Below are 26009 nucleotides of genomic sequence, written 5' to 3'. Positions count from 1 at the left end.
TGAGCCTGGCTCCAGGAGTCAGGATGGGTCTGCCCCGGTGGTGAATAGAGAGATTGACAGCCAGATGGGTGGGAGGAGTGCACCTGGGACCTGACTAGGGCTGGGCTTTCCCTACACAATGTCGGCTGTGCCCCCTGTGGTGCGACTGATGTCACTAGCCTGTCCTGTGAATGGGGAGAGGGGCTGAGTACAACAGAGTGCTCCAAAACCAGTTGCATCTGGTTTTTCCTTAACCCTGCAGCCTGAGACAAAGGATTTCTGTGTATAAGAAGGGGCTGTGACCCCATGAAAAATGTTCTTCCTTCTGATCCTAGCCTGCTGCTGCTGCTGGGCGCCAGGAGGACCGCCTCCCTGCCTGGAGGGCCCTGTGAGCCGGCCCCTGGGCCCAGCCTTTGCCCCCCCTGCCTTCCTAAGGACTTTGCCTGGACTGGTGACTTTGCTTCCCCTAGCACCTGGGAGCGCTTTATTTTGCATCCTGGGGAGGGGTTTATGTTCCTGAGAAGCACTTCTCCTTCCCCTAGTAGCCCTGGACTGTGCACCAATTGCTGCATTTTGTCCGCTGGTTGTATATTTTAATTATCCCCCATGCGCAGGTGCCCACCCTGCATCTTTGGGTGCTGTTTATACTTTAATACGGGTGCCCACCCCTTTTTATTATTTATTTCTCAGGAGCCTACACCGGATTTCCACCGCGAGCCGCTCCCCACCCCCCCGGGCCGCCGCGCTGCCTGCGACGACCCTGAAGTGCTTCCACGCAGAAGACAGGAAGCGGACGAGAGCCCACCCCACGCTCCTGTGCAGTGGAGAAGAGGCCGGAAGCCCCGCCACCGCAGCCGTGGCGCGAGGAGAAGAGAATGGCTGAAGGTGCAGGCGGGGCTACGGTGTTTGAAGAGAGCCCTGCGCTGCCCGAAGGAGAAGCCTGCTGCCTGTTCCTGCGGGAGGGGGGGTGTGAGGCACATTGCCATTCCTGCCCCCACCCCAACCCAGAGAAGGAATCCCGATGAGAGCCCCGCCACCGTGTACCGGCCGCCAGAGGAGCCCGATGAGGAGGACTCCCCCGAGCAGCCCATGCCCAGGTGCAGACCGGTAAGGAAGGGTCTCGGGGTTGTTCTAACTGGTTCCTTGAGCGGCCCCACTGGATAGCGGGCCGCTCCTACGTCAAGGGGCATTTTTGTACTTCTGAGCCCCGTGGCTCCAACGTGGGGCAGTTGCTGATTCAGAGCTCGAGAGGCTCCAACGTGCGGGGGCATTTGTATTTCGAGTCAGAGAGGCTCCTACATCCCGAGGGCAATATTTCAGCCAGAGCCTACGAGGCTCCAACAATTCCGGGGGATTTTGGAGGGTAGAGCGGCCCCGGTTGGCAGCAGGCCACTCCCTCAGTGTGGTGGCATTGTTGTTTAGAGCCACGAGGCTCATGAGGGCCCAGTTCTTGGAGCCTGCAAGGCTCCCATGTGATTCTTGGGCACTGTTGTGTCGTTGAGCCCCACAGGAGAGCCAGGAGGCATGATTGTGCCAGGCTCAGTTCCACAGCTGCCCAGCACTTAGTGGGCAGCTGCTACGTTTAGGCCCTGAGAACTGTTGCGCATTCTTCTTTGGCTGCCCGCGCAGCCAGCCCAGACATTCTGGACATTGGGCCTGTGAGCCCCTGAGAGGCCAAGTTGGCCTGGGGTCAGATACATGATTTTCTGCGCAAATGTGTGATTACTTGCCTAATGTGACTTATACATTATATGCAATGCCTTTATGCCTGTACCTCTACATGTGTTTTTCCTGCCTAGGAGGTTGTTTGCCTAGTATAGTTATACTAGTGAGGTTGTGTCCCTGCGTGATATATGCCTAAGGTGGTTAGGGTTGGTAGAGTGTACCTAACTTTTTCCAGTAGTTACTTGTTGTGTTCTACAAGTGCTATTTTATGCTACAATTATCCTATGTTCTAAGTTCTATCCCTACACAGTGCTATTTCTATGAAGTGCTAGTTCTGCCAAGTGCTTATTCCTGACAGTGGCCCACGTGGCCCTGTCCCGTGTATATAATCCCCTGTAAATTTTGCCCGTGCCAGTGGCACAGTGTAAATTGTGTGTTTATTATCTAATGTGTTTGGTATAATACAAAGGCTATTTTTATATATAACCTTGTGTGGAGTTTCCTTTGTGGTGGGCCTTGGGTGTTGTTGCTGGGTGCGTGCACACACGCTTTACACATCGCCTCCGGGATAAGCCCGACTGCTTGTGCCAAGCTACCAAGGGGGTGAGCAGGGACTATCTTTGGCGTGTAACTTCCTTGCCCTGACTAGAGTGGTGGTTTCTGCCTGGTTTTGGCGCAAGCCTTAGCTAACCGGAAATCCCCATTTCTAACACAGATGTACTGCTCAAGGGTACCTATCCCCTCACAGACTCCTCACTGGTCTGTATACATTAGAGACTTGATTGTTCCTATTAGAGCAGAGTTAAGACTGATTTTCACAAGGAGGATCTCTGCTGCAAGTGGCTATCATTTTGCTCAGAATGTCATTATAACTACACTGTTGATGGTTACTATAGCCAAAGTAGCCTCAAGCTATTGGTAATGTATTCACGGGGTATGGCACCGGCTGGTATATAGGAAGCCTTGACCTGTTGGTATGTATGTTATCTTGTTACTATTACCCCCTGCAATTAAAACTGTACAGTCAATGCTTGAAAATCCAATTAGAAGTATTGAAAAATAAAAGGAGAGCCTCCGCCTAGATAGCCAGGAAACAGATAGTTTACAATGTGAGCCAGATAAATCGCCATTGATTGAGATCAATTGAAGCATGTGTTCCATCACATTGTTGTTAAGCGTGACATGTATTCCCAGACATGGATCCTATGCTCACTGTGCCATAGGACTTAAGCTATACCTCACTGATAAGACCTAAGGAGGTTGAAACTAGCATTGTGAGTTGCACTGTTTCTACCCGAGAAGAACCAAGAAGCCCTCGACCAGTCACTTTGCTATTGTTTCAGTAGATGCCCTAAGTTCAAAAGGAATCCCCAGACCTGACTCCCATGCTCACAGTGCCACAGCACTCACCCATAGTCGTAGCACGCCGCACCTCGTAGAAGGGTGCGAAGACCCCAATGATGAAGCATGACACCAAGGGGCCTGTTGGTGTGTGAGGGGTATTTAAACAACACGGTGTGCTCCCCACCACAGTAGGGACAACCCCCACCCCTTGAGTGGATTCCATTTTGTTTGTGTAAACTGCCAGGAGAGACCGAATCCACTTTCTCTCTCCCTCCCTCTTGTTTACTTATACAACCTCTAAAGTAGCCAACTGGGTGCATACCACATTAAATCTGAATTTGGAAAAAAGTTGAATTTGAAAAACCAAGTAGTTTGATACCAAACATGACACTTTTCAGGGAGACCATTATATTTTCCCTTAATGAAACAAGACTACTATATGAACATATAGGTTTGCACATATATGGCCAGTACTTTATTTTGAAAATAGAGGAGGCAAAAAATTCCAGTCGAGAACTATTTTCCACGGTAAAAAAATGATCCAAAGTAAAAGCGAACACGAATATGCCAGGCAGTACGGATTTTTTTTTATCGACAAAGTGACCCGGGTCTATGAATCCTTTAATGCGACCAATCCACAGATCCCCACCCCAGATAAAAGGGACCAAACTGAGGATTCGGATCCCAGCAGAACATCTAGACCTTCTTTCAAATTCTGCCTCCCTGAGGGGGAACAGGTTCACCAGATAGTCATGACAACTAAATCAGGGGCATATTCGGACCCATGTCCACCGAAAATATTTCATCTCTTCCCAGAGTTGCTCAGTGAGCAAATGGTTGGGCTTATGGGCCACATAGTGAATTCAGGTACCTATCCCGCCCTCTGGAAACTAACATCAGTCCTACCCCTGTTAAAAAAAAAAACAACATGGACCCAGAAGAACCTGGAAACTACAGCCCAATAGCTAGGATCCCCTTTGGTGCCAAGGTAATTGAGAAACTTTTGAACAAACAGCTTGCCCAATTTATTGCTGAAACAGACATCCTTGACCCTTCCCAGTACGGTTTCCGTGAGGGACACGGAACTGAAACAGCCTTGCTGATGGCGGTGGAAGAGCTCAGGAGCGTATTGGACGCCGGGGGGAAGGCCGCCTTGATCTTATTAGACCTCTCGACAGCCTTCGATAGGGTGAACCACGATATGCTCCTGGACCGACTAGCATCAGCAGGAGTCCATCAAGATGCACGAAAATTGCTGGCATCATTTCTGGACAATAGAACCTTCACAGTGGAACTTGGAGAGATAAAATCTAAACCCTTCAACTCACCATGTGGGGTTCCGCATGGGTCATCACTGAGCCCAGCGCTTTTTAACCTGTATGTAGCACCACTAGCTGGAATCATCAGGGCATGTGGATTCCTGCCCGTGTCATACGCAGATAACACACAAATTGTTGTTTCAATCAAAGATGATAGCTCAGACACCGCGGACAAATTCAAAAACTGCATGAAGCAGGTCAGCCTGTGGATGGAGCAAAATTGCTTAAAATCGAACGGGGACAAAAGTGAGGTTATGTTATTAGGAACAAATGCAGGAATTTGGTCACCAGACTGCTGGCCTGCGGATATGGGCAGCTGTCCGTCACCGGTGACCAAAGTTAAAAATCTAGGCATCTTGTTAGATAACAGACTCACTTTTGATGCCCAAACCAGCAAATTAGTATCCACTATGTGGTTTATTCTAAAAATGATCAGGAAATTAGTGCCATACATCCCTTTGGATTCCCGTAAAACTGTGGTGAGCACCTTAGCCTTGTCAAGACTCGATTACGGGAATGCATTATATGCCGGGATGCAGGCCCAACACCTGACCAAATTACAATGCCTGCAGAAATCAGCAGCACGACTAATCCTAAATATCCAGAGATCAGAGCATATATCGCACCATCTTGACACTCTACATTGGTTTCCCTTGGCAAAATTAATTAGGTTTAAATCATTATGCCTAACATATAAGGCGCTCCAGGGTTCGGGACCTCTGTTCCTCAGAACTCACCTCAAGCCATACGTTCCCACAAGAGAACTACGGTCGAGCCAGGCAAAACTAATACCAGTTCCTAGGTTCAAACAAACTAGATGGGGGGGCAGAAGCTTTCTACTGCATGCTGCTAAAGACTGGAATCGACTCCCCCTCGCTATCAGAAACAGCACCTCTCTGATGTCATTTATGAAATCAGTAAAAACATGGCTGTTCAATCCCCGATAAACCAGCTCTCACTAGGTCCTCAGGATACCATGTCTTCTTCAGCAGCGCCAAGACGCCCAAGGGCATATGCGCGCTTTACCCAACCACAAATCAAATCAAATCAAAATCTAATCAAACATGTTGGAGATGGCCCTTTTTGCAGGGTTATCCCTAAACTATTTGCTTTTTCCTCCTATTTTTCCTGACCTGCTGTTGTTGGTTTTAGGACTCTGGGCAGTTTACCACTGCTGATCAGTGCTAAAGTGCATATGCTCTCTGTTTAAAATGTGTTATGGATTGGTATTTCCATGATTGGCCTATTTGATTTATGTGTCAGTCCTTAGTAAAGTGCACTGTGAGTGCCAGGGACATACATCAAATGCTGTTGGTGGGCTGCAGCACTGTATTGTGCCACCCACGCAATCAGCCCATAAAGTGTAACTCTGGCCTGCCATTGCAGAGCCTGTGTGCAGCCTGGGGCTGCCATGTCGACTTGGCAAGTGCACCCACTTGACAGTCCCTAAACCTTCCCTTTTCTATATGTTAGTCACCCCTAAGGTAGGCCAAACGTACCCCTGTGGGCAAGGTGCCGTGTATGTGAAAGGTAGGACATGCCCTGGTGTGGGTGGCATGTCCTGATTGTGAATAGCAGCCTACTTCGTTTTTCACTATTGCAAGGCTACCTGTTCCCTGTGGTCAGAATGGGCAGTTTGATTATAACATCCTGTAATCCCAGGGAACATGGAAGAAACTCGAGTTTGGTATGCCTGAACTCAGAATGATAAAATATTTATTTTAGTGTCGTTGGTTTTAACATTCTGTGTTTGAAAATACCACCTTTAGAGAGTAGGTATTTTCTTAACTAACCATCCAGCCTGCCTCTGCTAGCTTGTGCAGTGTCTGTCTGGTTTGTGAGTGACATGGGCTGAGGAGACTCCAGGAGACAGTGTGAGTCAGCACAGGGCTGAATAGACCTATCTGCATGTAGATGGGTGGGTGGGAGGAGTATCACCTGGGTCTGAATAGGGTGGTGCCTGCCTTCCACAATGCTGGCTCCACCTCCTGTGGAGCGTCTGAGGATCCTGGCCCACGCTGACAAAGGAAGAAGGTGCACACAGGCAGAATGCACCCAGAACTGTCTTGAACTAGGTACAGGGCCCTCTGCCTTCAGAGGACAAAGGATTTGCTAGTATAAATATTGGGACCCAGACGCAAAGTTTTCAGAACTCTTTTGGATCAAGAAGACTGCCAAGAGGAAGGGCTGGAGAAGCTGTGAGGAGGAACTACCACTTTGCTGTGTGCTTTGCTGTGTTGGCCTGCAGTGGCTGCTTCGGTTTTGGGTAGTGAAAGAACTGGACTGAACTTTCTGAAATCTACTCTTGTGAGTTTCTCCAAGGGCTTGAGGTAGAGCTTGCCCACTGTTCAAGAAGTCTCAGGAACAGCAAAGACTTCAAGCTCGATGCCGTATACGACGTCGTTGCTAAGTCAGTGTCCTAAAGGCACGATAGAGGATACAGCCACAACACCACACCGCGCCCATGGTCTCACCGACGATGCTTGTTAACGTCGCCACCAAGTGCTGCTCGCACCACGACATGTGGGCAGATCTTCCCGACACTGTAGCTGGCCTGCAACGCCGCGGTCAGGCAAAACTGTTGGGATTTGTTTGCTCACAACTCCGTGATAGCCCCGGACAGAGCTATCGACATCAAAGAACCTTGGTCTTTTCTTAAGTATATAAAAATATTGGTTATTTTTCTAAACTGGTGTGGTGTCCTTTTGTAGTGCTTACCCTGTATTACTGTTGGTTATTTGCAAATGCTTTACACACTGCCTCTAAGATAAGCCTGACTCCTCATGCCAAGCTACTAAGGGGGTGAGCAGGGGTTATTTTAGGAGTGTAACTCCCTTATCCTGACTAGGAAGAAGGGTACCTATTTGGACAAAGGTGCAAACCCTTGCCAACTAGAGACCCCAATTTCTAACACCAAACATTTACTATATTTCAATCTGCTGTGGCCTTGCCACTCATGTTGAGGGCAAACTTGTTATGGATCAGTTTAAATGGCTCCTGTAATCCACAATGGTAAACCTGCTGTCATCTCTTTACTTGGGTCACTCAGGGTGGAACAATCACTGCTGCAAGCTATTGGGTCTCTTTTAACTCCCATGCCCTGGGTAATGCTGGGATCACTTACTAGGTACTTATAAAAGAGTTAAAATCCTTGCTAATTGAGATTACCAGTTCTCATCCATCATATTTAAGGTAGACAGCATTGACACTTGGCCCTGGTTAGCAGGTACCAGTGCACTTTCAGAGTTGACAAACAGAGACTTAAAGTATAAATGGAGGCAAAAGGTGGGGGAACCTGCAAAAAATCTGTTTTCTTACAAGTATGTTACTAGAGTTGTCTCTGCTAGAAATTTAGTTCAGGGATCTCCAAAGTTTTCTATAGTGAGAGCTACTTCCGATCAGTGAATCTCCTCGTGAGCTACTGAAGGCTAAACAACTTGTGAATTCTTACAATCCAGCCTCACACCTAGCTTATTGCCTTTAATCCTAATGTCCATACAGCAAGATACAATGGATACAAAATGCTTTGACTAGGGGAACTATGGCAGGACTGCCATGCATGTCAGTGAAAGCATGCTTTTTGGAGTTTTATTAATATGTGTGCATATGAACGGGATACATGTGAATTGGTGTCTGAAAGTCTGTTCTATGTACTTGTGGCACAGGACATGTATAACACAAACATGTAAAGTCCAAAAATGTTCATAACCTGGAGCATTTTTCAGAGTTTACAAAATGACTGTATTTTTCAATAATGATTAAAGCACAGTGCCGACTGCCCACTGGGGACAAGAGACCTGCTATTTATTTTAAAATTAAAGAAAATTAAAAGGAAAAGTTAACTTGATCATTAAGGTAACTTTTCAATTTACTTTTCTCCAATTTAAAGGCATTGAGAAATATAATTGTGTTCTCACCTCCATTATTAAGTGAACAATTACTTTTTCTTATTAGTTTAATACCTTAGTGCTTCAATTGCTCACCTCTGTACCTTACCGTGTGTCATAAATGTGACTCCTGCACGTTTTATTATAGGGCCTTGCTATCTGCTGCCTGATGATAATAATGTCAACACAGCCTACCCTTAAACTTAAAAGGATAAATGTGACCCTGTGCCTTTTTAAAAATGAACTCAAGACTGTGGGCCACTCTGAAGGTTTCTGGGAGCTATTGGCAGCTCGTGATCAACTTGCTGGAGACACCTGTTCTAGCTCTAGGCTAGAATTACAGAGATGTCAGTCATCTTGGGCTTTCTATTTTTGAAAGAACGTTTTTCCATGTGCATTTATTAAACTTACCATTTTGCCCACTTCTTGGGCTCACGTTGATTTGAAGATTCACAGATGTAATATTGAAGATGGAAGATCACAGTGAAGCCTGAAGCTCTGTGGTAAGAATATTTGGACACAATATTACCAGAGACCATGTTTTGGCAATGAGAACAAGGTGCCTTCCCTGAGATTTATGACAATTATTCAGAAAACACCTGCATTGGGTAGATTTGATTGAGCAGTCTTTTTGTAATGAGAGCGGGAGCCGTGGGTTTTCAGAGCATGCAGGCAGGGCAAGCACAAACAGACAAAGCAAGGCCAATTATGGAGACAACATGTGATTGGGAGGGCAGACAGATGCATATTAAGGTGTAGTGTAGTTCCTATATCCCTGATAGGCTCTGCGTATTGGAAAAATATACACTATACTTTTGACATAGGACTGAGGTCAGTATGTCTCTATTGAGTACAATAAACTTGATTACTTGTGTGTGCCAGCTAACTCAGAGGTCACTAGAAACTTCTTGAATACACAAGAAGGGATTAGTTTCTGACAAACGCATAAACATGAAAACTTTGTTTCCCTTAGAGTCGGAACAATCTCAGAACCATGGAAACAATAGATAACAGTTTCACTCAGTCAATCGTGCATGCTTCGTTTCTATAGAGTTGCACAGTAATAGAGAGATTGGCGTTTCTATATAAAGGGTTCATTGAACAGTTTTATTTCTCATGCAAGAGATATGTACTGCTACAATTGTAAGACAGGATGCGAAGTACAATACGTACAGGGTTAGCAGTAAGATAAAATAATACTGCAATAGCATGGTTTTGTAGCTATGACATATATTCATAAAAATACATAAATAAATAACACAGGCCAACATGTGAATACTCATCTGATGCTTCTATATAGTTCTACCCAAATGTACCTAACCTAAGTGTAGTAGGAGGTAAGAAGTAGGTGCTGTTTTCTAAAGTATAGCTAGCTATAGTTTTAGTTTTACCTAGAGTTGCCAAAGGTTTCTCTAAGTTATAGTCTGCTCCATACCTTAGAATGTGTGAGGTTGGAATCTCTTTCCGGGACTCGATATCTAATATCCCGCAAGGGGAGTCAGAAACACTGAAGCTGGATTCTCTGCGAGGAGGATGACTGTGTCTGGTTGTGTATCAGGCGGGAACTCGATTTCCTTCCGAACTTGTCATTGCGAACTGCAAGTAGGCAGTCAAACTGGACCGTACCGGAACCGTGGTTTGCCAGGGCAAGTGTAGGAATATTTATACCTTGAAGGTGTTTAGGAATGCCTGAATTGACGTAAAAGTCAGGCATCGAAACTTCATGAATGAACCCATAAGGAATAGATGTTCATGCATAATAAATTAGTTCTTGGAGAAATCAATATCCAAGCAAGGGAAATTCCTTAAAGGCTTAAAAGTCTGGTTTTCCAAGAACTTGTTGTGACGTGGATTGACAGATGTAGGCCTGTATTTGGTTAGCGTGGACAATGCCTAAATAAATACCTGTATTTGGTTAGCATGGACAATGCCTAAATAAATGCTGGATTTTCTATGCCTAAATAAAGGCAATGTGAATTGTACCTATATTAGGGCATAAATCGGGAAACCTATAAACTGAATCTAAATCTACACACAGCGAAGGCTTTTGGCACGACAACAGGAGAGGCCAAACTGAAAATCCCCTGTTACGCCAGTGTATGTAAAATCTTTGTTAATGTCGGTGATTCGCACACCAGCTGTTTATACATGAAAATATTTATAGTGTAACAAACTGTATGTGGGAGGCATTTCAATCTTATTGCAGCGATTCACACACAAAATATGTACTGTTGGAATGCTACCCATATGTTTGTGTAGTGATTTGCTCAACTGTACCCATCAATTTTGTGAATCCTATAATTTTTCATACATACAACATTAGTTTTTTTCAGTATTTCACACTCCCAAAGTCTTAAATAGGTTTTGCAGTGTTTTAAGTATATTATTGATATGGAGAGCACCTGTATCTTTTCTAACCAATCTCGTTGACCCTAAGATGAAATGGATGCAGTGGAGGATGGGTTTGGGGAGTTCTTGGAGACCATTGGTGTGAATGTGTTTAATGATAAGAGGAAATCTGCTATTTTAAAACTATGGGGCCAATTCACAGAACTAACTTAAGACAAAATTCTAAACGTACTACTTTTGGTATTCACAGAAGTTAGGATTTTGTCTTAAGTTTGTCTTAAGACAGACTTAAGACAGACTTTAGTTAGGATTTTGTCTTAAGTCTGTCTTAAGACAAACTTAAGACAAAATCCTAACTTCTGTGAATACCAAAAGTAGTAAGTTTAGGAATTTGTCTTAAGTTAGTTCTGTGAATCGGGCCCATTGTCTTGGGTATGAAGGGAGACACATTTGATATAATTTCCTGCCCCAAATATTGCTTGATTGATTAGGAGGAGGAGGAAGCTTATATGCATGAAACAGCTATAAAACAATTGCATATCCGTTACAGTGAAAACAAACAAAGTGGTTGCTAGAGGTAAATTTGTAGGAAGAGCTAAACTGTATAATAAGTCGACTGACGCTTTTGTCAGTAATTTACACATTTTAGTCACTAAGTATAACTATAGCGTTTCTTCTGCCAAAATGGTGTGTGAACACATTTTATGTAAGTTTGATGTCAAGCTACAGGAAAAATTGTTGCCTGTTGAAGATTTAATTTTATAAAAATCAATGGATATAGCTCATCAATTTGAGGAAATGAAGTAGGAATGAAAGAATTGTCTTATAAATCAACTGATGTAGTACAGTTTGCAAAAAGAGATAGTGTTGGAAAAAACCTACTGATTGGGAATTCAGATTCAAGGTTCACATTAAAAATGTCAAGAAAAAAGCTGTTGTATGTTATAAATGCCGCTTATCTGGACATATACCTAGTGATAAGTTATGTCTAATTATCGAGCAAATGAGTAGATATTGTAGAGATAAAGGACACAATGGTAGGATGTATAAATGCTAAAATAGGTTTAAAGAAAGATACAAGCATTTTAGCAGGCAACTCAAACCACCCAGACCAGGAGTTTGATAACAGTGATTTGATTTTGCAAGTTGATGTAGACTAAGCTCTGTAATTGGGAAAATATATTCCCCAAGGTTTTTTCTTTGGAGTTAGGATCATTGAGAAACTCTGTGCACAATTTCATTTTAAGCAAAATTTGCAATACCTAAAGGTTATAAGGTCAGAAACATCCCCTTATCATTGAGAATTGCACTAAAAGAAGAGATGCTGATGTTATGCCAACATGCCTTTATTGAGGAAATTCAGGCATCTGAATGTTTGTCTCCGGTAGTGTGTGTGCATAAACCCCATTCATTACACCTGAAGGGAAGGGGTGTTTAGATATAACAAGATGCCATTTGGTTTGCTTTCTGCTTCTTCGCTTTTCCAGAGAATTATGTATTTGTTGTTAAATGATGAAGCACTTTTCATGTACTTCCAGGATGATACCCTGGTGTTTGATAAAATGAAAAAAGAACTTGTGAAACTTTATGCAAGGTACTATCCATTTTACAATATAGTGGTTTAACATTGATGAAAAACAAATGTAAATCTGAAGTAGAATCCTTTGATTAGCTGGGCTACAATAATGGTAAACATGGTATTTCTCTGAAACGTAGTCTGGTCAGGGCCATTGAAGATGCGCTCGAATCCAGAACATAAATCAATTCAGATCATTTTTAGGTTTGGAAGAATATCAAGCCAAATTTATTCCAGGTTTGCAGACAAGACAAAAGTCATGAGATATTTGATGAAGAAGATTCAAAAGTTGTTTTGGTATAGTAAATGTATACGGGAATCTAATGAGTTTTACATGGTGTTAACTGCGGTTGACACAAAGGGGCATAATAAAAAGGCCTAACACTTTTAATGGTGTTCTGGTGGCGAGAAGCCCTTCACCTTATTTACAATGCTGGAAATGCTCTGGAGGATTTTTTGTCAAAATTGTCAGTTAATGAAGAACATTATAGCCTAGTGCAGGATAATGACAAGGATTATTTTGTGTCTATAAGTTCAGTATCAGAAGGATGAATAACAGAGAGAGTGTGAAGGAAGGCATGCAAGGAGGATGCAGAAATTCAGAAGGTTCTAGAATACATTAATACAAAATGGCCAATAAAGAAATTTGCAGAGGAAGATTTATTATTGTTCAGGAGTGAGCAACAAGTAGTGCCAGTGGAATTGAGACATAGGGGTGATTCTGATTCGGGTCGGAAGGGCTCCAAACCATGTTCGGAGCCCTTCCGACCGAATCGGTCAGTGCCGGCCAGATTCCATTCCGACCGAGCCATTTCTATGAGCTTGGTCGGAATGGAATCCGACTCGGATTTCCTGATGCCATCTGGAAATCTTCCACTACTCTCCCGGTCGCCTCTTTATGACTGAGGGAGTACGATGGAAGTTTTTCACTGCCTTTTCGGGCCGGTCTTTCCGGCACGGAAAAGCAGTTGGAGACTGTCTTTGGGGGCCCCCAGCAGGGCCCCCATCGGTGCAAGGCTGCTGAATGGCAGCCTGGGGGCACCTATGGTGCCCTTCTGTGGATCCCTGCACCCGGTGGCAGGCACCTGGGGGTGCCGGCCATACGGTGCAGGGATGAACTGCACCCCTGCTTTTCTCAATGCAGGCATGCATTCTGCTCGGAATGCATGCCTGCAATGTGAAGTATACAAATGTGACCGAACCCTGTTCGGTCGCATCGTATTAGCAGGGCCGTAACCCACAACAGCAGGTCGGTGGGTTACTGCTCCTGACCGATGTTGGACGGACCTAGGTCCGTCCGACATCTGAATCGGCCCCATAATGTTCTCCAAATGTCTCATCTGGTGTATGCTGGAGAGAGCAGCATGAAGAGAAGGGTCAGGAGTGATTTCTGTGGCTTACTATAGATCGGAGTGTAGAAGACAAAGTGAGATCATGTATAGATTGTGCCATTATTGATAAATCACAGAAGACTGTTAATTATGATAAGTCACCTATGTATAGACCCAATAGAGTGTGGGAAAGAATTTCATTGGATGTTGCTGTTCCAGAGTGTTTGTCCAAAGGCCAAACATTTGCTATAGTTTTGATTGATCAGATGTCACATTGACCTGAGGTTAAAATTGTAAATCATGTTACATGTGCCAATGTAATCAGTTTATGAATTATGTTTTAAGAGAGTGTTTCCCTTAGAATATGTAAGACAGATAATGGGGTGCAAGTTACATATAATGATATCGTTGCAGGGATTCTACTCATTACCAGAACTATGCTCTACATCTGATGATATGAAATCATTTTTATCAAGACGTGGTTTGAACATATTCACACCTCTATTTATTACCCACAGAATAACATTTTTTGTAGAAAGATGAATATGGGTTTTGAAGGAAGGAATACAGATAATAGAAAACATTATTTTCAAAGTATCAAAGTACTATTGTGGAGTTATTGACCAACACGAAGGGCTAATGCTGGCAGATCGCCTTTAGAAAAAATTAGGGTCAGAGGGGCTTTTTGCAACTTAACATCCAGTTCATGTTTAATGCTCTAATAAATGATGATGGTTATTATATTTAAGGCTAACAATGGGTAGCCTAATTCTTTCATGTAATTTAGCTTGAAGTTTAATTATAAGATGCAAATTTTTTAGGCATTTATGGTCTTCTTAACTATATTATTGATCTTTATCAAGGGGAAAGTGTGATCTCTCTGCTGGAAGTCCAGTAGGTCATTGTTCTAGATCCATGCTTGAATTCCGGAGAGCAGCCCCTTATCATACCTCCAACACCGAGATGCTGCGGCAATCGAGCGCTTTATAAACTTATTTTTCATTTTATTTCAATTTCAGAAATCAGTTAGCTTAGCTTCCTATCTTTGAATGCACGTTTTAATATGCGTTTTATAATCCTAATTTTTTTTACCACTTTTTGGGCTCTTGTTGATTTAAGGACACATGATGTAATATGACTCCTTGCTTTTAAATTATAACTACATGCATTAAAAGGTTAGGTTCTAATACTAATAAACATGAAGTGAATTTTTCAGTGCAGACCTATTTAGCAAAATTAGAAATGTACCAGTATGATATGGAACACTTTACACATACAAATAAATGAAGTACAAGAGATTAAGCTCAACAAGTCACACTAAGAGGCTAATTACGCAAGTCCGCCCGACACCGTCATTTATACGGGTCTCAACGACCTCTGGTTGGCGGTCCTGACCGCATAATTACAATGTGACCGCACATGATGCCGTCGCATTCTCACATTTCACTATGGTAGCATGTACTACGGCCGTAAACCAGCTGTACCACAAACTCCCATAGGGAAATGGGATGTTGTGTTCATCCATGCACCACATGGCAGGCACCTCATGGAGATTGCCACACGGTGCAGGGATCTTTGTTGCCCACTAAGCCATCAACCATAGGCCGCAAACAAAAGGGAGTCCTGCTAGGGGCCCACAAACCCGCTTTCAGACAGGCTTTCCTTGTCAGAAAACCTGGCATGGAAAGCCTGCCGGAAACCATGCATCGTAATCTGGACAGTTTAAAATGCCATCAATTTGGATTTTTGCCCGATCTCTGAGTGGCCAACGGGCTCGTTGAAACCAGGCAGATTGACAGGCCAGTTTGACTACCGACTGCCTAAATTGTAATTAGGTGGTCGGAAGAAAAAATAGGTTTTTGGTCGGAAAGTTTTCGACCTAGGGCTGGTAGCTTTCCGACCGACATCGTAATCGGCCCCTAAATGCCTATTCTTTGTGTCACATCGGCTGTAACTAGTGAGTTCTCTAGGCATGCATGCTCAGCAATAAGATAATACATTTTTACTCAGTTACCTGCCAGGGTTTAATGTTGCTGTTATCAGCGCAGGCTCCATTACCGAAAGGTCCTTGTCCTGGCGTACAAACCATCAAGGATGTCACAGCATGAGCCAAAGCAAAAACTGCAAGGTAGGTATGATAACTGGAGCTCAGATCGTTCAACTCAAACTCACTTAGATGTATTTTTTCTATTGTCTGCTTCTCAAAGCAGGAAGTTACTGTTCCGCCCTGTGTCACAGGGGTCAATGTCCCACTTCCATTGGAGGCCAGCCATCTACAATTAAATGCTTTCTCCCAGAATAGTTTAATAAATCTATCATTGGGATCACGCATGGGATTGAGTCGAGTAAGGAACTCCTCGAAGCCTGGCATCTTGGTTATCCGGAGGACTAACCCTAATGATCCATTGAATAACCTCCAGGCCTGCTTAGAGAAGAGTCCAAGAGTCATTGTGAAGGATGTGGAGAAGATGAAGGTCTTATCGGTCACGTTTTGTGCTGAGAGGGCCTCCAAGAGATTTTTTACATGGACAACAGAACTGTAGACAATGATTACTTTCGCTGTATGTCTCTGGATATATTTGGCGACTGTGAGTATAATTGTTCTATTATATGTCGCATGAGTTTTTTCCATATACGCCACACATCCCTTGTTATGTTCTATTGCTGCCTTCAGGTCTTGCCCTCCTTGCAAGCCTGTTTCATCATCGGAGATGATCATTCCAATCCATGTCCAGTTGAAGTGTCCTATTAGTCGCACCATCGCAGTAATCTGAAAGATGTTGCTGGGTACTGTGCGCAGGAAGGATGGGAACTGAGATTTGTCACTTAGCATGGGCAGCTCAGACCCATAGCTTATCTACATAGAATAAATTAGAATTAAAAACATATACAATGTCAAACTGCAAATATTTTGCCTGTATTTTAGAAGTTCAACAGACCTTCCTAGACATTTTGTGAAGAGTTTTGGAACACCTGTTGCAATGATTACCTGAGTAAAAAACTGATGCATATTAGACTTTAGAAATCATGCACACCCACAGGAAGGAACTATAGGGAAGCAAGAGGGAGTGTTACATTTTTGGTAGCCCAGTAGCTTCCTGTGCCCGACTAGCTGCTGGTGACATAAACAGGGCCTGACATTTGGCTAAATGGACAAAATGTTTATTGTTCTCCTGAAAAAAAGGAACTGGGATCCTCACATTTGGGAAGGTGAACATTTTGGACCCACTGTATGCTGCAGGCCCTGCAAGCAATTGTTTTCCTCTCATACCAACTACATTTGTGTTAGAGATTTCCCGATTGGTATATGAATTAACCCTGGGCGAAGCACTACGCTTCGCTTGCGGAGTTTGCGAAGTTTTCGCAACTTCGCACTATGCGAGCTGCACGTAGCACAGTGCGAACATGCGTAGTGCAGCGTAGCGTAGTGTGGCGGTCATTTTTTGCTTGTTCGCGGTCCTGAACGTCATGTTCGCGACCGCGAGCAAGCAAAATGACATCCCAGCGAGATTCTCAACGCGAGGAGCTCAGGTTTCTCATTGTGAGTGTTTGCGCATGCTCGCGACCGCTCTCAATGAGAAACTACCTGTTCGAGTTGAGAAAGCTGCCGCTCGAGTAATAATCTACTCGAGCAGCAGAAAACTACAGCTTGCACTGTGCAAGATGCCGTTTTCAATGCTTGCACAGTGCCGGATGCTTGTCCGCACTGTGCAATCATTGAAAACGCATCCTGCACAGTGCGAACATGCTACTACGCAGCTCGCGTAGTGCTACGTGAAGTTCGCGTAGTGCAAAGTGCACTTCGCGTAGCTTCGCGTAGCGCTACTTCGCGAACTACGCCCACCCTTAATATGAATGGGGTCTAACATTGAAGGAATATTCTCTATGTTGTAAATCAATAATTAAACTAATGCAATATGTTTTGATGAGGTGCTGGAGATAAATACAGTGTTGTTAAAAAAACTGAAACTGTCTGTTGCAACAGTGTGTTAGAAATATTCCTATTTGTATCATTCGGGACTGGTGTCAAGTTTTCAAACCATGGTCCTACAAAGCTAGAAGATATTTTGAAGGACAATTATACTTTGAAAGGCAGATAGCTCAACAGTCATCCTAGGGTCATGGCTTCTGTTCCTATAGTGGAGAACCATCACAATATGAAAGCCCACCGTCTCCCATGGGGATCTCACTACCATTGTGCTTCATGTGGGGCAGCAGTTGCATAGAAGGGAATGTTTGCTGAGCAGACACCATGTTGGGTGGACCCCCTTGGGATCCTTTATTGCTTTTCAGAAACGAATCTAGTTTTTGTAATGTGTGCATGTTGGCATTTATACAATCACACGTGTGATGGCAGATGTGTATACTGTTTGAAGCAATCAACAAAGGAAAATCAATTCCTAGTCTCAGGTGGCAGTGCTGCAGGGAGGTTTCTACGTTGAGTATCCTATGGATACGCTTTATGAAAAGGTTGTCTGTGTAGATAAGTGCTCTTTTTGTATCATCACCCCCAAACTTTTCTGCCCCAATGCTTATGTTGATGACTCCGAAAATGCACTGGAGCCTGCTGCCCAGGTGCCAGTGCTCTATTCCTAAACATGATGTGAGCATATTGGTTCAAGGGTACCCAAGTTGGGCCATTATGGCCCAACTAGGCTCATCACCCCAACGTTATTACAATGTCGGAATTGATGTGGCATGTAACCTGACGGCCTCATTAGAGGTTTCCCAGCTGGCTTCCCCTGCCTTTGGCAGCCTAAAGCTTACTACGACCCAGAGAGGAATCTGACCTTCTGTCAAGAAGTGTGAACACTCCCAGAGTCAAAAACAAAGGCCTGCCTGGGAACGAGTTGACACCTTCTTCCCTGCCAGGATGGCTAGTAAAGTGGTACATCAAGGAAGTGAACTTCAAAGCATTCACAACCTCTCAAATGTACACTGGCAGTCTTCCAAATGAGGAAACAGCCCTCCCCATGCACCCAGCCACTTTTGTGCTGGGCAAGCAAGAAAATTAGAAAGTGGATAGGCTTACACTCCCCAAAGACTCGACTCACCCCTAGTTTGGGGTAGCTGTTTGGGGTAGCTGTTTGTACAGCAGAGGAAGGTTTCTGCTGTTTTTAGAGGTAGCCAACTTGAGGGTTCTGTCGAAAAAAGGTTAAACACCCACCCGAATGTGGTCACCTCAAGAGTAGATTAGCCACTGGGGTAAGTAGCCAATTGGTCACTTGCACCACACACCTAATAACCCTTAATCTAAGGATTAAGGGGACCCCTGACACCAGAACCTCGGATCTGAGAAGACTTTACACCAAGGACAAAGAAGAGAACCAAGTCTGCAAATTCAGAACCTGCACAAGGCAAAGACGTGAAAGCCTGCCACGGTGATAACCACCCTAAAATCACATGCCTGCAAATCATCTTTGATCAAAGACTGGCTCTCCCAGACAGAGGGACCCCTTTGAACGCCAATGGCAAATACAGACTCCCTTGCATACTACCGGAACCAAAGAATCGTTAGCCATCGAGCCCTGTGTGGATAGAGTCCTGATATTAAGCAAGTTTCAGGCACTTACCATTTTCCATGGACCTCCAAATGTAGAAGTATCATCTAGCTGACCTCACTGCTACCAAGGCTTGTTGGTGACCAGTGTGTTTACCACCATCTCTGCTCGATGCTGCAAATACGATCGAAATCAACCCACCACCATCAACTGACCATTGTAGTGTCCTCATTTTTGACCTTTTGCATCTGTTTCCTCACCAGCACCGTCTAAGCAATAAACACAGCTCTTCTACAGCTCCCATCCCAGGAGCAAGGACAGGCTTGGCAACTGTGCACCTGGGCCTTTCAGGCCACGTACATTTTACCTGACTGTTGTTGCTTAGTACGGGGACCCGCATCACCTGCACCCCAGTGGGTGCCACGTCACTTGACCTGCAAGTGAGTGATAGTTGGGATTTTCACAGTTGAACACAATAATAAAATGTTGCTGTAGTGAAATGCACTGATTTAATTTAGTAAAAGCTTGACTGTTTTTGCCACTCTACCAGGGCTGAGCTAAGAATTTATTATTGTGAATCCAAGGACCATCTTTGGGCTATTGTTAGAGTGTTACAAGGTGAGGTCTAACCAGCATCACTGCATAATACTCAAATTTCCTACAGTCTAGTTTTTCAATGAAGGGCCTCATAAACGTAAGTATATTGTTTCACTGGCCAATGCGGTGTCTTCCTTGGACCCAATCAATCTTGATTAATGAGATACATAGAACAAATATTTTTTGTCCTTTTATTATTTGTCTTGAGAATATTGAGAATACTGTGTCATTGGAATTTGCTTGTCTCTGCAATCTTTGTAAGGGATGGATAGGCTGCATATACTAGGAAAACAGGGCTTCCTCCAAATATGGTATAATCTCTTTCACAGTGATTCAAGAATTCCAGTAGGGCAGCAACATATAGGGAACCAATATGGGGTGGCAGAATACACTTTTCTGTAAGTCAGTGTTGTAATTCTTAGTTTTCAACAATGGCCTTTAGAAAGTTTTACTTGCACACATTTTTAGTAGGTAAGAAGTGTAATCAATGAGCTAATAGTGTTTAGTGGCCTCCCAGGATGATATTGGGTAAAAAACCTGTGTTTAACAGACCGCAATTTGGAAGAGAGACAGAGTATGGACTGCAGACCATGAACACAGCTGCTGCTCAACCCCCATAGCCCTCGGTGTCCCTCCCACGGCTGCTAGGTGACTGCCATTACTTTTTCCCTTTCCCCATTGCTGTTGTTGCAGGTGGCCTGCTGAGGCTTGGCAGACAGCAAACAGAGAAGACCAGAAGCCAAGGAGGAGGACAGAGAGCCAAGACAGAGGAAGGAGGCGGCTGCCACCTGGAATCTGGTGAAGCAAGGAGAGCAACCTATTAGAACAGGACTTTTGGGCTGGCCCATGCTGGTCCCTGCTGCTGTGCCCATAGTCTTTTCCAGTGGGAAAGGCAGAGGCAGTAGAGGTGTCCCTGCCTTTGCCTAGCTCATGGAAGTTGCCCGATCATTCAGGTGCAGCTTGTGAACAAAGCAGCCTGTGAGTAAGGCATAGCAGAACATAGCCGGCCAGATCAGGCCAGGAAACAGGAAACATACCGCCACTCTCCAGCATGCTCATGCTTCCCCTCGCCCCTTCATTCCATCACAATCAGTAGGGTTTTCATTAGGGCAATTAAAGGGGTGAGGCAGTGCTGCATCTCAGCAAACACTCATTAGCTGAACTGTCATTCTACAGAGCCTAGAAGCCCAGCTTAGAAATTGAAGTATCAGATTTTTGTACTCCTTGCAACTCACTTCATCACCAATTTAGGACGGTTTATAGACATCAAACCTTCGGGTTGTAAAAGAAAACAGGTGGGGTGATATCCAATGCAGCAAGAACAAAATACTCTTTAGGCCTTGAATCTCCATCCAACGTTGTAGTAAATCTAGTTGGGGCCAAATTTACCCCAACAGTTAAAAATGTGCATTACTGGCACTCCATGGTGGTGACCAACAGGGATTGCCCACTTCTGCTGCAAATTTTGACTCCATACTGTCAGGCGCTTCTCCTATGCTGGATGTCCCTCTATCAATGCAAAAAGGGTTACAAAGACTATATAAAGCCTCTATTGCAGACAAAGAGTCTTTGAGAGTGGAAACTGGCCTATTAAAGGATATTCTTTTTTAATTGAAATCCATTAATTCTTGTACGTCCTCACTTGTCAGGCCAGTGGTTTTCCAAACCATGGGGAGAGTGGAACTTCTGACTCATGGGGATATATATATTGTATATATATCTAGAATAATCTTTGCGATATTATTAGGCCACACATGGGTATTTTTGAGTTCCTCATATCATATTGGGCTACTATATATGTGGCAGCAATTTGTGGATAACTGTTGGAGGGCAATTTTATAGTGATTGCGCTGCGATTTTGTATTCTAACTAGAGCGAGGATACTAGGACTTAAATATATTTCATGCAGGTATTGGTGGAATGATCAGGATATTAAATTGCACCTAATAGTGGAGTACCAGTAATTGGGAAGTTTACCTAAAATAGGAGGTCGTCGCATTTGGTGCCATAGCTTGAGTGGCCACACGTAGACGAATTTTTATGAAAAGGTAGAGTGCAGACACCTTTTTTAATATTAATTGATTTAGTTATCTAGTAAATTTTAAATACAAGATTTAATAATTTATTGTTTTCTCCTTGCACTATCCCTCAATTTATATGGTAAGAGGGTAGAATTGTCTCTACTCCTTTATACATCGTTTGTATTATTGTACAGTCAACAGAAGAACACCTTATAAAGGTAGACTTTTGTTTAAATATCTATCAGATGAATTGCCTATAGAATAGAGGCAAAACATGTATATGAGTCTATTTCCTTCTCTTTTGTCCCCTCTCACCAATAGAGAAAATATGAAGAGCCTTATCGCAAGTTTATTGATACTGTGACGCTATTGTGAGAAGAAAGATTTCACAGGGAGATCACAGATTCCCCAGGCATTTTATCTATCTTGGTGTATAATACCATTGCGTGATAAAAATAAAGAGTATGTTTGGTTAAGAATGTAGAATGAGCAGGTTTGTTTGAATTTATATGTGAATCACCATGGATGGAGCAGAAAATGTTAATATAAATGTTTTTTGGATTTGTTTCATGTTGTTTTGTCAATGAATTGTAAAATGCTATATGATGTAGTAAATACAGATTTAGAAAAAAGACTCTAAATGCGCTTTTTATGTAATGTTTTTATAGATGATTGTGTTGGGAGATACTAACACAATATTTGTGAGCCTGAAGAAGGTAGTGGATCAGACTATACCACCGAAACACGTCGCTCTGTGTTGAAAGGGCACCCAAGCAGTACTAGGTCTACCAGGAGAAAATAACTTTTTAAAGTGTTGAACCAACAGTGTCGGAAGGTGATCTGCAGGCCTGGAATTTCCTGGCTTATAAAAAAAGTCCTGCGATTTTGGGATAAACTCTGGTCCATGGAGGTAAATAAGTTATTGGTTCTATGTGCCTCTGAAATAGGAAGGAGTGAGTTGGGGCAGGCGGTGCAGGTCAGAAATGCATTAGGTAATATTGCTGGGACCCTAAAATGGAGAACTTTAAGATGGCTGAGGCATTTTACCTTTCGAAAGATGAACTATATATGGCCAGCAGAATGGAGTCAAGATTGTCTGATATGGAGAATGTAGTGAACAAACCCTCAACTAATTATATGCTGAAATCTTGAGAAAAACGGAGAATGTTGCCATACATCTTAGCTTTCCCTGATGCCCTGAGGTCTGTCAATGCTTATTAGTAGTAAAATTCTGGGCTATTCTAAGTCTATTACCTAAAGGCTCAGAAATTCAACACTTTTCTGGATGAGGAGAATAATTGCACATGCGGCTTGAGGTTTTAAAATCTTAATGTTCATCTTTTATTAAATGTTGTAATTTTTATTGGATTTGTCTCTAGATTCTAAAAACACAGTTTTTTTTAAATATGATACAATACATCGCAATAATGCTCTTGCACTTTTGTTCTATGCAAAAAGAACAATGGATGGACAGAATGCAGAACAATGTCATACATTCACCCCAGTACAGAGATCTGGGCCTAAATCCATAGATGTGTTGCTCCCCATACCATTCAAGTTTGAACCCAGGCATATGCGAATCAGTCTTGGCCCTGCTCCCAATGGGAACAGTCCAGCCCAAACTACCAGGCCAGGTCCTCCCAGGACTGAATACAAATCTCCTAGGACTGGTTTCGGGGTTTCACCCCTCATCAGCCCGGATAGCATGACTCCAGCGGCATGGAAAGCATGGGACCCAGGTCTAGGCCTACCCATCCCACTCGGAGTGACAAATTAAAAAACAACAAATGATAGACAGAATGCAGAACAATGTCATACATTCATGCCAGTACAGAGATCTGGGCCTAAATCCATCGTTATTTCTTTTGTTGAACATGGAATTTTTAGATGTTGCATGTGCCTTGGCAAACTTTTTTAAAATATGCTTGGGTTAGAAATGTAAGCAACCTTGATCTATGACTATCTAGGTGGATATCCTTGAGTCTAGGGGGCTAAAGAAGAAGGAATTCGTATTGATATTGACTTAGGTATGTGTGGACTGGATAGGGCAAGTAGATTGAATCTGCATAAGAAAGATTGGGGGCGGGTAGAGGGTCATTATTTAAGAAGTTTTAGACTGTTTATGTATTTATGTTTTAAAGAAAAATGTCTAAATATGAACACACTTCAACTTTAATTGTTTCTAACAGGTTGAATAGTCGATTTAGTATACAAAGAATGTTTAAATATTTTCAAGCTGTGAATGCTTTGCTAGTCTAGAGTGATATTGCCAGCACATAAATGGTCGCTGCACAGTTCATTTCCTGGTCTAGGCTTATGTATAGGTTGGAGGATGGATGCTTCCCAGGGGTGTGGAATGTGACGAGTCAACAGTGAGCTCCCTTTGATGGGATCCTTCCTATTAATCAAGTATATCTTAAGGTGTAATTGCTTGCTGAAGGTTGACCCACTCTTGGTCTAATTTTTTAAGATTAAATAAGATGTTCCAAAAAGTGCCTTTTGTTTTATGGATCTCCTGGTCCCTTGTGGCTGGTATTTCTAATAATAGCCTTCAAAGTTTTTGTGATCTCTTTTCTCAGTTTGAATAAGTACTTCTGTTTTGTTATGTGGATTTTGATGCCTTTGTTTTGTACTGTATACTGGGGACAAGAAATTGAAAATATTCTGAAGGGGGCACTGACATTCGTACATTCAGATGATTAGTTGCTTAATCTGCTTTGGTCTTTAAATCTGCCAAAAAGTTTTGTTTTCATTCTTTTGATACTCGGTCATTTAGGAGCAAAGTCCCTAACTATTTTCTACTATTTCATATTATTACATATTGCATAATATTTACTGTGATGTTTCATCCTGGTCCTATACACTTTCTGAATTCTGAATCCTGGATACCGGCGTAATCAATGGTAGAGCGGAATCTCTTTGCTTCAAATGGACATTGAGCCGGTCAATCGTTTTTAGTCTGTTTTTCATATAGCTGCACTCTAAAATGCGCAGGACATTGTTTAAGATCCATCAGACAGGTTTTAGTCAGTGGTGCTGGAAACATATTTGGAGCGGGTGTGCTGCAATCCATGTTACATTACTGAACTCATAGGAATCGTGAAAAATCCTAGTGTCACACAAATAACAAGTGTTGCAAATGTACCACTCAGCAGGAGACTGGTATTGGTTTGGTATGTAATTGATGTGCATTTTGTTACACTTGCCACAAAAATACCATCCACTCCTACTGTCACTGTGAAACTGTGCTGCTTTCCCGGTTGGAGCTGGCCTGTCTCACCACCTCCTGCTGTTCACCACTCCTGCTCTTCACATTACCCAGATCTCCTCCCCCTCTCTCAGGGCCTACTTAATGAAGGTTGCAGCACAGCTGCAGCATTGGCGTGCCAAGAAGCACCAAACCCAGGCTTACCTGTGCCCGTCCATACCCGAACCACACCCAGTGCCAGAAACCGTGGTTCTTCTACACCGCACACCTACACCGCCACGGAACTCATAGCCCTGTATACCTGTCACTTCAACAACAATTGCTGATGCACATCCCCACACACAAGCAGGGAATTATTCTTCTGCCAACACTAACGCTACCCCGGCAACATAGAAGCAACCAACAATGCCATTGTCATTGCAAACATGACTGCACTCAACACACCTACCAAAACCACGACCGCACAACTTCAGTGTCTTCTACTCAATGGATGATCACTTGGCAAGGATGCAGCAGACATCTGGGACACAATCATATCCCCATTCCTGGATGTCATAGTACTCACAGATGTCTGGCTCATCTTCACCTCTGCACCAGACATCTCCATCACCACACCCGAAGTCTACAAGATAACACAAAAGGACTGAATTAACAAACATAAAGGTGGAATTGCCATCATCAACAAGAACACCATCTGCTGCATTACCTCCTCAGATGACTCAACCACAATCATAGAGCATCTCAATTTTCTGCTTCACACAGACTGAAAAAGCAGAGGTGCCCTCACAAGCAGACCCCACTGGTGCCACGCCCTAGCTTCTACAATGCCATACCCGACCTTAACTATCAACAGTATATCTTTGTAGGAGATTTTGACTTTTCAACTAAATGACCTTGGCAACACCAACACAACAGTCCTCCTGAAAAGAATGAGCAAGATCGGCTTCAAACAACTTGTCACTCATCCCCCACATTGCAGGACAAACACTTCACCCCATTTTTATGTTCAGCAAAAGAGTCAAGTGCACCCACGTAACAAAACCCCCCATGGACCGACCACTACAGCATCCACATTACCTTCTCAGGATCGACAAAAACTGGCACCTTGCCCCCCAGCTACACAAGCAGATATCAGAAGACCAGTGGAACAACACTCTCAAGTCCCACCTCCTAGACACAGCATCCGACCCAGAACAGGCTTCAGTTTTTTGTCCAGGTGGATAAGTCCCCCA

General features: G+C 43.4%; 1 protein-coding gene across 1 annotated transcript in view; it reads right to left on the bottom strand.

The window, feature by feature from the left end:
• The window catches only part of LOC144774124 (extracellular calcium-sensing receptor-like), an 80614-nt gene extending 55104 nt beyond the window's left edge, over positions 1-25510 (bottom strand). Inside the window, exons 1-3 of the mRNA XM_078659148.1 lie at positions 25484-25510; positions 25343-25399; positions 15465-16307 (exon numbers count right to left, since the gene is read on the bottom strand). Coding sequence (XP_078515274.1) covers positions 15465-16307; positions 25343-25399; positions 25484-25510 — 927 coding nt within the window. The remainder of the gene's footprint in view (positions 1-15464; positions 16308-25342; positions 25400-25483) is intronic.
• Positions 25511-26009: the final 499 nt, after the last annotated feature.

Source organism: Lissotriton helveticus, chromosome 8, assembly GCF_964261635.1.
Source record: "Lissotriton helveticus chromosome 8, aLisHel1.1, whole genome shotgun sequence".
Lineage (NCBI taxonomy): Eukaryota > Metazoa > Chordata > Amphibia > Caudata > Salamandridae > Lissotriton > Lissotriton helveticus.
The sequence above is the reverse complement of the archived record's forward strand: the minus strand, read 5'-3'. Positions and strand labels throughout refer to the sequence as shown.